We start from the raw sequence: 12429 nt of genomic DNA on the forward strand, positions 1-12429 counted from the left end.
CAGGCTGCAGCCTTCCAGTGACTTCCTACTGGCACCGCCATTGAGATGCATGCAACAGGGCCCTCTTCCAGCGCCCACTCCCAGGATGGACCAGTTAACCCATCCGGCAACGTGAAACCCACTTGGGTGACGTGCATTTTCTGCAGCAAAGTGACAATTTTTTGCATGAGTGGGAGACCCCTCACCCACTTCTATGAAGTTTGGTGATTTAAAGGAAACAGCACAACCACAGTTTTCACACCTAGATCATCGCTTCAGCTCTCTTTCTCTCTCTCTCTCTCTCTCTCCTGTGTGTGTCTACGTCTCTCTCTCTCTCACGACTTATGAATAAAAAGCTCAAACAGTTTGAGACAACTTCATCAACGGCAGAAGACACACCGCTGTCAGTCAGACGGGTCTTTTTTTCCCTAGTTTTCGGCCTGTCTCTCCATCCAAGCGCTCCGCTGCTCGCTCTCTCACAGGACCAAAACCCAAGCAGGTCACACCGGAGCACCAGGGAATCGAACCGACTACAGCTTAAACTACTACAAGTGGTGATATAACAATGGTTGCCATGGCGAGGGCAGTGGTCTGTCTGTTTCTCTGGCTGTCTGTGTGTCAGGTCAGGAGCTCTCACATCAATGTGGAGATGAACAAGACCATCCAGAACCTCCTGCAGCACTATGTGAGTATCCAGAGCACTGCCCGAGTATCGGTACTTTGTAGTGCAGTACTTCAAATAACGATACAAGCCTTTTCTGTTTCCTCCTGTCTCTTTCACACACTTATGCTCTCACCACAAACACACACACATGCACACGCACATGCACAAATACACATAGAGAGTTTGTTTCATGTTGCATTCACTGTATGTGTGTTTAAAGGAATATCCTGCTGTTGTTTTTTGTCATGTTTTAGTCAATTAACTACAAATATTATCAGTTAGACTTAACTTTGTGTAACTTATATCACACTCATCATACAGTAACGCAGGTTTTTGAACGGGGTTCATTCAATGACACTCAGACTTCTAAGAGACAGATGCAGAAAGCAACCTGCAGTTACTTGTCAGTGAAAGGCTTTGCAACAAAAAGACATCTCAAATGTCAGAGTGTCCTCAAACACATCAGCAAGATTGTAAAAGTCTAAATATCTGTGATATATCAGATGTCAGAGAGTCTTTGAATGCACCAATAAGAACAATAATCTCTGTTACAACCTCTTTGATTATTGTGTTTATAAATCAACAATAATCAGAGTGTTTAAAATCATTAATGATTTTATTTAGTTTATGATGATATATTACTGATCTGGTGTTGTAAAGGTGGAAAGACATGTTCTAAAAATGTTTTTGTCTTTTTTTGTTTTTGCAGAAGATTAGAAACGTCGATAGATTTGATGGGAAACCCGTCTTCTCCAGGAAAGCACTGGCTGGCAAAATGGAGGTAAATAATAAACACAACAAGCAACTCAACAAGCAATTATCTTTCTCCAGGACGACTGAATACAGGAGTCAGGAAGCGGTTAGCTTAGCTTAAAGAGTGGATGCAGGTGGAAAACAGCTAGCCTGGCTCTATCTTAAGTGAAGAAATCCGCCTACCAACGTCTTTACAGACGACTAATTAACACTAATTTGTACAGAAACAGAAATATTTGTGACTTCACGGGGAACCAGTAATGATGTATCCATCCGCCCATCTCCGGCTAATGGTACCAAACTGGGTGCACTTTCTTAAATTGGACGTGTATGTTCAGTTCTTTAAGAGTTTCAGCTCGGAAGCCGCCATTTTTTGGAAGTGGAGAAACGTTCGTCCCCACGCATTCAGGTCAAGATGGAGTGAAGATGCGCAGCCAGAGTGTAATATATCGTTCACATGGTACATACAAAGGTTTAAAGGTCTTAAACTGGAATATTAGACTCCATATAAACATAAAAGAAGAAATACTACTTTTTATTTGGTCTAATGTCATTTTTACATTTCTGTTTGTGCACAAATAAAAAAAACAAGATGCAACGTGTTAATTAGTGAGTTTTAAAGGTGTATTTTAACTTTGGAGAGAGCCGAGCTACCTGTTTCCCCCTGTTCCCAGTCTTTATGCTAAGCTAAGCTCATTCCCTCTTCACTCCAGCTCCATGCTCAATGCGATTGGTACTGATATTGTCTCTCAAGAAGAAGATTATTTCCCCCAGTATGATGAGATGAGGGCAAAAAGCATCTGATTGTCTAAAGCCTGGCACATGAAGGTGCATTAAGGTGATTTTCAGGGTGTTTTAATGTTGTTAAAGAGCTTCAGAGTGCAGTAAGTTGCACAGTAATGGAGGGAATAGTGTGCACTAGATACAGTGGACCACTCTCCATGTTCTCCTGTTGATCTTCAGCTAACCACTGAGTCAGCAGCCGACTGGTGTTTTCCTCCGGTTTCTGTCTGACACTGAACAGTTTCTTTATCATGCTGGAGTTTGTGTTGAGGTTTGTGCGGTTTGTTTTTCATGCTGGCTCTGCATTGTGCAACCTTTGTGCAACTATTCTCAGGCTCTAAATCAAACTTTCACTCTTCACCAACAATCATGTGAAGATTTCTAATGGTTGGTTTTCGAGTACAGAGCACCGACACAGACACTGAACACCAACCCGAAGAATCTTTACTACGTTGCGTGCTTCAGTTGGTTGTTTGCTGTTTATTGTGAAGTCTTGTGTAATTAACAAAATATTGTCTAGGTGAGATAAGATCAAGTTTTAAACTAACTAGCTCGAATGCTGTGCTGAATGGGACTGATTCGGTTTCAGGTTTATGTTTGAAGATTTTAGGTTCGTGTGACTACATGTTGTGTTCTCGTTCAAAGGAAAATATAAAGTAAAATCCTCTCTGGTATGCGGTTGAGGGTCGGCTGTGTTTTGGCAACTTAGAAACCAACAAAATTCAGATTTTTTTGCCAGTTTGCAGCACTTAGATCCACTTTGGTCCATTATTTGAACCTGTATCAGTGTGGCCTTGAATCCGACATACCGGAAACATTTCACCAATGAGAAAATGTCAGATTTTAATGTCAGGATGAATGTTGATCAAGTTTAGGTGTTCATGGTGGCACACAGGGAACACGTTGTTGAACAGAAAGTTGTTTTTTAGCATAGATCTAAAGGCCACACACCCCTCTGGGTTTTCCCAGTTTGTTTTTTTCCTCACCACGACAACACAGGTGTTACAAGTCATGATCTTTGAATTTGTTCCAGTCTAGCGTCCCCATGTGACTCATCTGAGGTGAAACAGCTCGGCAACAATTAACCTGCTGAGTGACAATCGATGTCTACAATAGACTCTCCTGACCTCTGACCTCTTTGAGTTCTTGCAACCAAATGAGTTTCAGTGTTTAAAGTTGGACTATGACATTCATGTTTCACAATCAAACAGTGGCATTCCCCTTTTAGGCCTACTCTACTCTTAGACTTAACTCCTGTGTGGGCAAACCACAGAGATTTTTTCCACCATGTAAGAAGGTTTTTTAACTTTTCCAGGGAGGTGCAAATTCGTCAAACCAGTACAAATTTCTGCTTTAATAGTATAATTTATTTCTCTAAAAATCAGTATTATGTGTATCAGTGTTATATATCCGTAAACTAGAAATAAAGTATAGTATTTGTGTGTTTCTCTCTCAGGTGAAGAGGCTGTTTATGGGCGGCGTTTTGGAGACGTACGAAAAGCTGATCGGCGAGATGTTGAAGCAGCTGCCCACGCCGAGTCCCCAGACCACCGGCAGCAACGACGGTCCCGCCTCCTCTGTCACCGCCGCCGCTGATGCGGGTGGAGATATCAGGACGGGGCTGGAATATATCCTGACCAAGATCCGGGCGCTACAACACCGCTACCGTGAGCAGGAGATGCTTCTGAAGGAACTGCAGGCTCTCCGACACATCCAGGTAGAGAAACACAGACTCATCATCAATTTGGATGTGACTTTCGGCTTTTTGATCCGGATAGAAGTGATACTGTTTGAGGCTTATGGAGGGTTTTATGTTGGGCTTAAGGCCCTTTCAGACGAGTCGACAAAGGTTGACCAAAGTGAATTAAGGTCCTTTAGAGTAATAAAGAGTATTGTTGGTTTATAAAGGGTTTATTTAGTGCTTATAAAGGGTTTATTTAGGGCTAAACGTAGGGTTTAAAACAGCTTTGTGTGGGGCTTCAAGTAAGGTGTTTGGAAAGGTTGCAGAGTGCTTAGGGAAAGCTCATGTAGGCCAGAAAGTAGGGTTATTAGCAGGTTTAGGATGGCTTAAAGAAACGCTTACGAGGGGTTTATGTAGGACTAATAAAGATTTATGTAGAATGAAAAGTAGGACTTGTGTAGGACTAAATGCAGCATTATGTAGGGTTTCCAGAAGGTCTTCTGGAAAGGTTTTGGAGGGTTATGTTGGACTTGAGGTAGGACTTTTTGAAGGTTTATGGAATAAAGCTTTAAGAAGCCCTAATGAAAGGTTTATGTAGGACTTTTGGGGTACCTGCGTAGGGTAGTATTGGAGCTAGCTACAGCTTATGCAGGGCTTAAAGCCTTTTTGCCCACCTGATTTTGTTAATCTTTTTTCGAAACTTCCTGCGCTGTTTCACAAAGGTTATAGGAGTTTATGTACGCTTAAGTAGGTAGAGAAATAGTAAGTCATATAAAATGCTGCTCTATAAAACCCTCGATAAGCTCTATTTGGAAGGTTTACAAAGGGTTTTATGTGTTATGCTTTAATGTAACGTCTCTTCCCCTCCTCTAGATGGATAAACGCGTCGTCCAGAGCAAAGCCCTGTGGGAGCTGCCATGGCTGTACGAGGAGGCGAGCTCGCTGTCTGATGAGATGCAGAGGAGGCGGCGGCGGCGGCGACAGACGCGGCGGCTCAAGTCTCAACTGAGTGGCTAAAACACAAACAGGCACAACGACAGCAACAAAACTAAAATGCAAAAAATGTGTGCAAATTTAAGTAAAATGTATTTAAATTTAGAGTTTGTTAAAGAGATTATTTCATAGATTATTTATTGTAACGACCAGCAGCCTAAGCCTAGTAGAAATGGTGATTTTGTAAAATGTGTGTAATATTTTTAAGGAAGTTCGGTGTTACGATACTTGAATACAGCGCAGCATTTTGATCCTGTCAAATGTTTGTCGCTGCAGGATGCAGAGAGCTGATAACTAACAGTATTCAACATGAAGTTTTACTCACTTCATCAATCACAATATCGACCAGTGTCACCTGGAAATACTTGATTTCTTTATCATTTACCTATTTAAAAGCTGCACGAGACAGTTGTTAATTTAATGACTTTTATGGTAAATTTGATTCAAAGTATCTTATTTTATTGCAGTATTCCTCAAAAATAAGAAAATAATAAAGGAGGAAAACTCCTAAAAGGTATAATTTAGAATATTTTTGGAGTGAAACTCTTGATTAGATGATGGTGGAGAGGTGGGCGGTGCCAGATTGACAGGAGAGTCCTGATTGGTTGACAAATCACCTGTGATATTTACAATATTTCACCTTTTTTTATGGATTAAAAACATGTAAAAGCTGTTTATTACAAAGGAAATGACAGTTTTCACATGAGAAACCACATTTACAAAACAAGAAATTTAGACTTTGAGCTCTCTGATTGCAGAACTTTCTGGGAATCGCAGTTTGTAAGCTGTTATGTTTTTTATTCAGTGGTAGCAACAGGACTGTCTCTCTACCAACATCTCCATTGCACTGATTAAAAGAATACATGATAATGATGATGTTTACAGTACAAAATAGACCATAGTTTAATGCTGACGTACTTTTTTTAACTATTGAATTAATGTGTAGTAGAAGTACGATACTCAGGGATTTTTGTATTTTCCTAACATGTTTTAATTTGCTATGTATTTATTTTTGTATTTAAGGTGTGTATTTAATAGTGAATCTTACTGCTGTTGATAATTTATTGTGTATTTATTGATTGGCTGAATAAAACAGAATGAACATTAATTTTCTGATTCTTACTGGGTTTTTTTTGGATGATAAGATGCACAAAGTTTGGCTCTAAGATTTTGGAGAAGATAATTGCACCGAGATAATGTTTCAGCTTTGTCTGTATTTAGCTGAAGGAAAAACAATCTCACCTCAAGGGTTCTACCAAAGGAACCACAAGATTATATCACATGATCTTCAGCTGCAGTTTGTGGTGAAATTTGTAGATGTTGAAATTACATTTTTTCTGAGCTCACAAGAGTTCCATAAAACTACATGGACCTTGAGATTTCACAGGCTTGTTTTTGTTTGTTTTTTGGGGGATTGTTGTTGCCTAAAATGGCTGATTTCACTGCAGCTTGTCTAAAACATTTAATTTTTTTGCATGAAAATTGCAGGAGAAACAGATTATTTATTAAAAATCAAAGGCAACTTGTGTCCCATTAAGAATTAAATCTTTAGTAGTTTTTATGGCTTAATGTTTTGCTACGATTGGTGAAACTGATGGGAAAATACAGTGATTGTAAGCTTGCAATAGAATTCACAGTGATTGGTTGAATGTTGCGTTAATTGTTGAGGTTGCAACTTTGCAACCACCTGGAGGGACTGGTTTCTTTTTAGATTCACAGAACTGTTAAAATAAAAGAGGCTCAATGATGGAGCCTTGGGGAACTCCACAAGTTGTTTTGGACTGTTTGGATGCAGGGCTGCAAAGTCAGCTCCTTTAACAAAAGAACAATTGTAGCATAAGATCCACTTGCAGTACAGACAACTATTTCCAAGGTCAATAATGAACCTCTTTGTCTGTGTACTTTATCTACAGTGAACTTACGTCGTACTCTTAATTTATGCCCTGAATTCTTTTTTTAGGCTGCCGTCCAGTAAAGAATAAACATCCTGTGTTATAAACAGTGACATGTTAAGACAACTTTTCCATATTTAGCTCACCCAAAAATGGGCCTGTAGTGTAGTGGCCTGCACATTGTCAGTTACCCTCTGATGTAAGGCAGTAATGAACATTATGAAACTAACATTAGCCACAGAAAGAGGGGAAGACTTTGCATGAATACTGACTCACAGACGGGTGAGAAAACTACCTAATTGTGCATTTTCAGAGACGTATTCCTGATTCCTTCATCCATTCAACTGTGCCATGCCTTCCCCATCCTAGGAAAGAAATCTGCCTGCACACCACCTACATCCCCTACATCAAAGGGGATACAGAAGTGGGTAAAACAAATGCCGACTGCCCCTCCAAGTGGTCACAAGATAAATCTGAAGGGTTGTGAGATGATAGTAGAGAAAAAAAAACACTGGATAGTCACTAGAAGCACATTCACGCTGTAAACGTTTCTGTGTGCTGCCTGTTTGTAGCTAAGCTAATATAGCTAAGCTAAAGGGTGTGTCAGGTGGTATGTGTTTGTTTCTGTGGGATGAAGGTTGCAGTCAGGTGGTGTTCTGCAGCCGTCTGAAGCACAAAGTCCAACCCACTACGCCAACATAGAAAAAGAAGAGGGTTAGCAACAACTAGCATAAACTCCTGTGAATGATATATACATTTGGATTTTCACAGACTCCCACTCACAGTGGAGGCTGTGGGGGGTGGACCCGTCCTCCTCTGTTATTTTTATATAAATGTGATGACTAAAGTCGTCCCAAACAGTCGACTCTATCTCAGCATTCATCTTACAACGTTCAGGCTGATTTAAAAAGATAGATGATGTGTTTGTTGAGACATTTTCCACCAATGTAATACTGATTTATATATATTTGGTAAGAATGTCAATATTGTACAGTCATCTCATTTAGTTTACAGCTCAAAACGCATCTTTAAGTGTGCACTACCTCTTTAAGTAAAGCTTAAAGCACTTGAGTTACTGAGTAACTTCCACAGTCACAAAATGAGAAATAAATTGATGATTTATTATGATATGATCCTCTGCATGCACACAGGCGGGTCGGGGTATTTTCTGCAGCTACACAAACTCAGACCCCCGCCCTCCCCTCTAACCCACAGCAGTGATGTCACTTCCGGGTGACATCACTTCTGGTAAATGGCAGGTAGTCGTCTTTTACTGTAACTGCAGCCCTTACCCACAATGCAACCCTGTATGTGAGACTTCTAAGAACTCGAGCTGTGCTTCCCCCACAGGCAGTTGGAGAGCAGAGCTGTGTGTTTGTGTGGTCAATAAACAGCCTTTAGAGGGACTTTAACAACTGAACAAAACAAAACATATATTAGTTTCATTTTAAGAAAAATATGTATTTTGTGTCTTTATTTGTGACAGGGTGGAGTCTCATTTTTCAAGCGTTATTTGAGGCAGCAGGATGGTGAATGCAAGACTGAGTAAAACTGTGTGTTTGTTTGTGGTAATGAAGGAATATGTGACCCCGTGCAACTGTGGCTCATTTGATGTGTTTTTGGACAACAATGCAGCTCTACAGCGCAGAGGAATAAGATATATCAGCTTTAGAGACACACAATACTCGTTAGTAAGGATCTTTTTATGAGTTTTGCTCAGAAAAAGAGTTGTAATAATAAACTTTTATCCTTTAAAAACTGCTCTAATTATAGCCACGTTTTACTCCTCCAAATATTTTAAAGCTGCAAAAGAATAAACAATCACATGATAGATCAATAACAGGCTGGAGGTGGTAAGTAAGAACTCAGATGAGCAGATACTGGTTCTCTGTCTGGTCTGTAAGCACATGTTTCTGCTGTCGTCTGGGTGTCGAGTGGGGGCATTGTGGGGGTGGACTGCTGTAGTGGTAAAGGGCACTTCAGCAGGACAGCGATGGAAGTCAAGCAGACACACAGAGAGACACTGGGAGTCAACTTTCACCCCCACCTCTCTTTCTGTGGTCTGAATGTGTGTGGGGTTTCAGTGTGAGTCAGCAGGTTGCAGATGCTACTGCAGAAGAAAAGGAAACAAGTTTTTTTTGCATGTCTATAAATGACAGATAATGCTCGGCGCCGACTGCTCTGTACTGATGCCGCTGCAAACAGGCTGCAGAGAGGCATCGTGGACACATCGCCAAACATTTACATAGCTTCAGATCAGTTTAGTTTTATGATATGATTGATACTTATAGTTTGTGTTTGCAGGAAAAGGAAACAGAGGTTCAGTCTGCAGCTAGCAGCTCTGTGAGACTTTGGCACAGTTAGCTAGATGCTAACGCCAGCATGCTAACATGCCTGCAATGCTAACATGCTGCTGTTTAGCAGGTAAATTGTTTACCATGTTCACAGCTTAGATTAGCGTTGTTAGCATGCGGCTGTGGGGGGAGTGCGGCTCGTCCATTAATCGGAAGGTTGTTGGTTCGATTCCCAGCTCCTCTCATTGCGTGTCGAATTTAAGATACTTACAAGATACTAAACCCCAAAATGCTGTGAATCAGTGTGTGAATGTGAATGAATGAGTTGGTTTCTGTTCAATGGGCTTTGCACAGCCATCGCTGTGTGTATGTGTGTGAAAGGGTGAATGTGGCATGTAGAGTAGAGGTGCTTCGAGTGGTCGGAAGACTAAAAAGTCGCTCTGTAAACACAGTCTGCAGCTGAGGCTGATGGGATTAGGAGTTTCAGCTCTAAACTGAACTATTGGACACATTATAATGTAGACCTGATGATGGCGCCAGATGGAAAGTCACAGAAGTTATTAAAATTCATCCTGAGGGGAACTTCAATGTGTGTAGAAATCTTTTGGAAATCCATCCAGGTCCGATCTGATTGTCCACCATATTATCCCTCCCTCTTCTACTCCACACTGACCTTCAGAGGCTGTAATGGGCCCAAAATTTAAAACTGGAGTGAAGATACTGATATCATATTAAACTAGATGACCTAACGCAGCCATCATTACCAACCATGTCATAGCAAGTCAGGAAGAGGGCTAAATACCGCTCTGAAGTTATGCTTAATCCTAGCGATGTAAAGACTGGCATAGCTATTTTCAAAGGGATGACTTGACCTCTGACCTCTAGATATCTGAATGAAAATGCATTATATGGGTACCTACAAGTCTCCCCTTTGCAGACTTGCCCACTTTATTCTAATTCCTCGCAGTTTTTTGCATGTGGTATGAATGTTATTTGAATATTTCTGCCTACTATGGGGTCAATAAACTACTAGAATTGCATGAATTGGAAATGACTGGAAAGCTGAGACAGATATTTGGGGCCTAAATATGGACCGACCGACCATAGAGCCTCTATAGTGGATAAAACTCATGAACTCCTTTAACTAACGACATACTGAGCTTTAATGTGTTTAATAATTTTATCATTACAAAGTTCTTGCACACCAGAAAGTTCCCTCAGCGAGAGAACTACACCGTGGCTTTCGGGGGGAATATAGGCGATTGTTGAAAGTGAGTGAAGTTTAGCATATTGAGCCTCCATGCTGAGCTTTATAGGAAAAGAGCAGCTTTATTGATCACAATTGAAGGCTCTATATTGCAGGAAATGTCACTTTGATATGATAATTAAATAACGTTTCCTGCCATAATCTCACACCTCCACTATATAAAAACTATAAGTAGGCGACTATGACTTGCTAATAGTTTTTAGATAAGATCCTTTCCACGTTAGTATATACATACAGAGATAAGTCCCTTTTCTTCTGTATTGTTTTTTATTTTTGGAAGGTATTTAACTTTAAATGAGAGCTGACACAGACAAATACCACAGTTTGCACCACAAACCAACTGCCCACAGCTGATTGTGCGTCACATTCAGTCCTTTGACTTAATTAAACACCTGCAGCAGCAGACAGCAGGAGAAACCAAACAGTGTGTGCAGCTTTAAAACAAGAGAGATGTGCACATTTACGCCTGTTGCACGGCAGCAGTAGCTGAGAGATCCTGTGCGCCCAGCTCAACAGTTTGGGGAGGGACTCGGCCCCCTATGCACAAAGCGAGGTCCATTAAGACGTGGAAGAATCGGCCTTCACAAAGCGCTGAACTCAACCCAACTGAACACCTTCGGGAACAATTATAGATTCTTTATTATCCTTTTTAGGATATTTGTTGCCACAGTCTGCACGTATACACATATACACAGAACATTACCACAGGATAGACATCTAAACACAACACAGGTATTTACACATATCGGCTACTAGGGATTTTTGTTGAGTAATGCTGTGACAGAAGGGACAAAACGTCTGGCACAGCGTGCTCGTTTGCAGGCCAGTGATGTGTATGATGTGTGCTCTGCGTGTGATGGCGAGTTGAGGTCGGAGAGGTCAAGGGCAAGGGAGACCAATAATTTTGGAGGCGCTGTTTGTGATGCGTATGAGTTTGGTTCCTATTGGAGGCAGGCACGTTAAAGAAACAGGGGGAACAGTCTGTGGTGAGTTGTTCAAAGCTCAGTTTATTTGATATTTGAAGCACTCCACCATCTCAACAGCTTCATTATTGATGCAGGTGGGATTGTGGGTGGAGATGGGGGCTGTGCTGTGGGTGCTGGAGGTGTTAATCAATCATGTTCATTAATATTAAATTATAGTGTGTGTCCTGTATATGTCTGTATGAATTCTACTGAATGAGTCTGAGGATGGAAAAGTATATAAAGTGAGAACAAGTAATCGACAGTGTGCAGGATTTTTTTTTTCTACACATTTTGATTATTTTTGAGTAAAAAACTAATTATTAAATCCGAACACTTGAGGGAGTGTTTGTGTTTTGTTCATATTCAGTCAGAGGAAACTTCTCAGTCGCACATAAGATCGCTATCTAACCACTGAAAGAAGATAAAATGATGAGCAGGCGATAAGAGATAGTTAAGAAATTACACTGAAATTGCACAGAAACAAAAAAGGAGGGAGGATGAGTGAGTCTGTTATCTGTCCTTTGATCTCTTCCCAGTGAGCCGCTGATCTAGCATCTGAATAATGAATAATACAAAACTCTAGATTAAAGTGGAAGGTTTGTAAGAAAAATCTGAATCATTACCTATAGACTGATTTCTAACCTCCCCTTCCTCTCTAAGATTCTGGAAAAGTAGTCGCCAAAGAGTTGTGTGACTTTCTACATAGCTGCTGTTTACCTGTCTGTCTGTCTGTCTCTCTCTCGCTCTCTCTCACCCCAACTGGTCGAGGCAGACGGCCACCCACCTAGAGCCAAGGGGTCGGGAAGGGTGCTGATCTAGGTATCAAGGCATTGTTTCCTCGTCTTGCCCTGTTCTTCCGGAAGGTCTTGTGTCTCATTGGTTAGTTACTGTTGGGTCTCTGTAGAATGTTAAACGAGGGAGTTACGGTTCTCCCACCGCCTCCGCCTCTCTCTCGCACTACACCAGTGTCTGACAGCGGCTAACGCTCTCAGGTTATGAAGAGTTGCGCATGTGACGAGTCTCAGGTATACAAATAAAAGTGTAATGAATATGAACGTTGAATTGAATTAAAAGTCAAAGAAGAGGATCTTTAATGTCACAGCAAAAAATCAATTAATTTCAATTAGACTGATGACTGGGAGGCAGGATTAGTCGAGT

At 40.9% G+C, this 12429-nt stretch overlaps 1 protein-coding gene across 1 annotated transcript; it reads left to right on the forward strand.

Annotated features, from left to right (window-relative positions):
* Positions 1 to 477: 477 nt before the first annotated feature.
* LOC118339254 (interferon gamma-like) lies at positions 478 to 4943 on the forward strand. Its single transcript, XM_035676831.1, has 4 exons — positions 478 to 664; positions 1353 to 1424; positions 3636 to 3896; positions 4734 to 4943. Exons 1-4 carry the CDS (start codon positions 545 to 547, stop codon positions 4875 to 4877), a joined length of 597 nt encoding a protein of 198 aa, XP_035532724.1. The 5' UTR covers positions 478 to 544; the 3' UTR covers positions 4878 to 4943.
* The last annotated feature ends 7486 nt before the right edge of the window (positions 4944 to 12429 follow it).

Source organism: Morone saxatilis, unplaced genomic scaffold, assembly GCF_004916995.1.
Source record: "Morone saxatilis isolate NCDOM2014 unplaced genomic scaffold, NCSU_SB_2.0 Contig10, whole genome shotgun sequence".
NCBI lineage: Eukaryota > Metazoa > Chordata > Actinopteri > Moronidae > Morone > Morone saxatilis.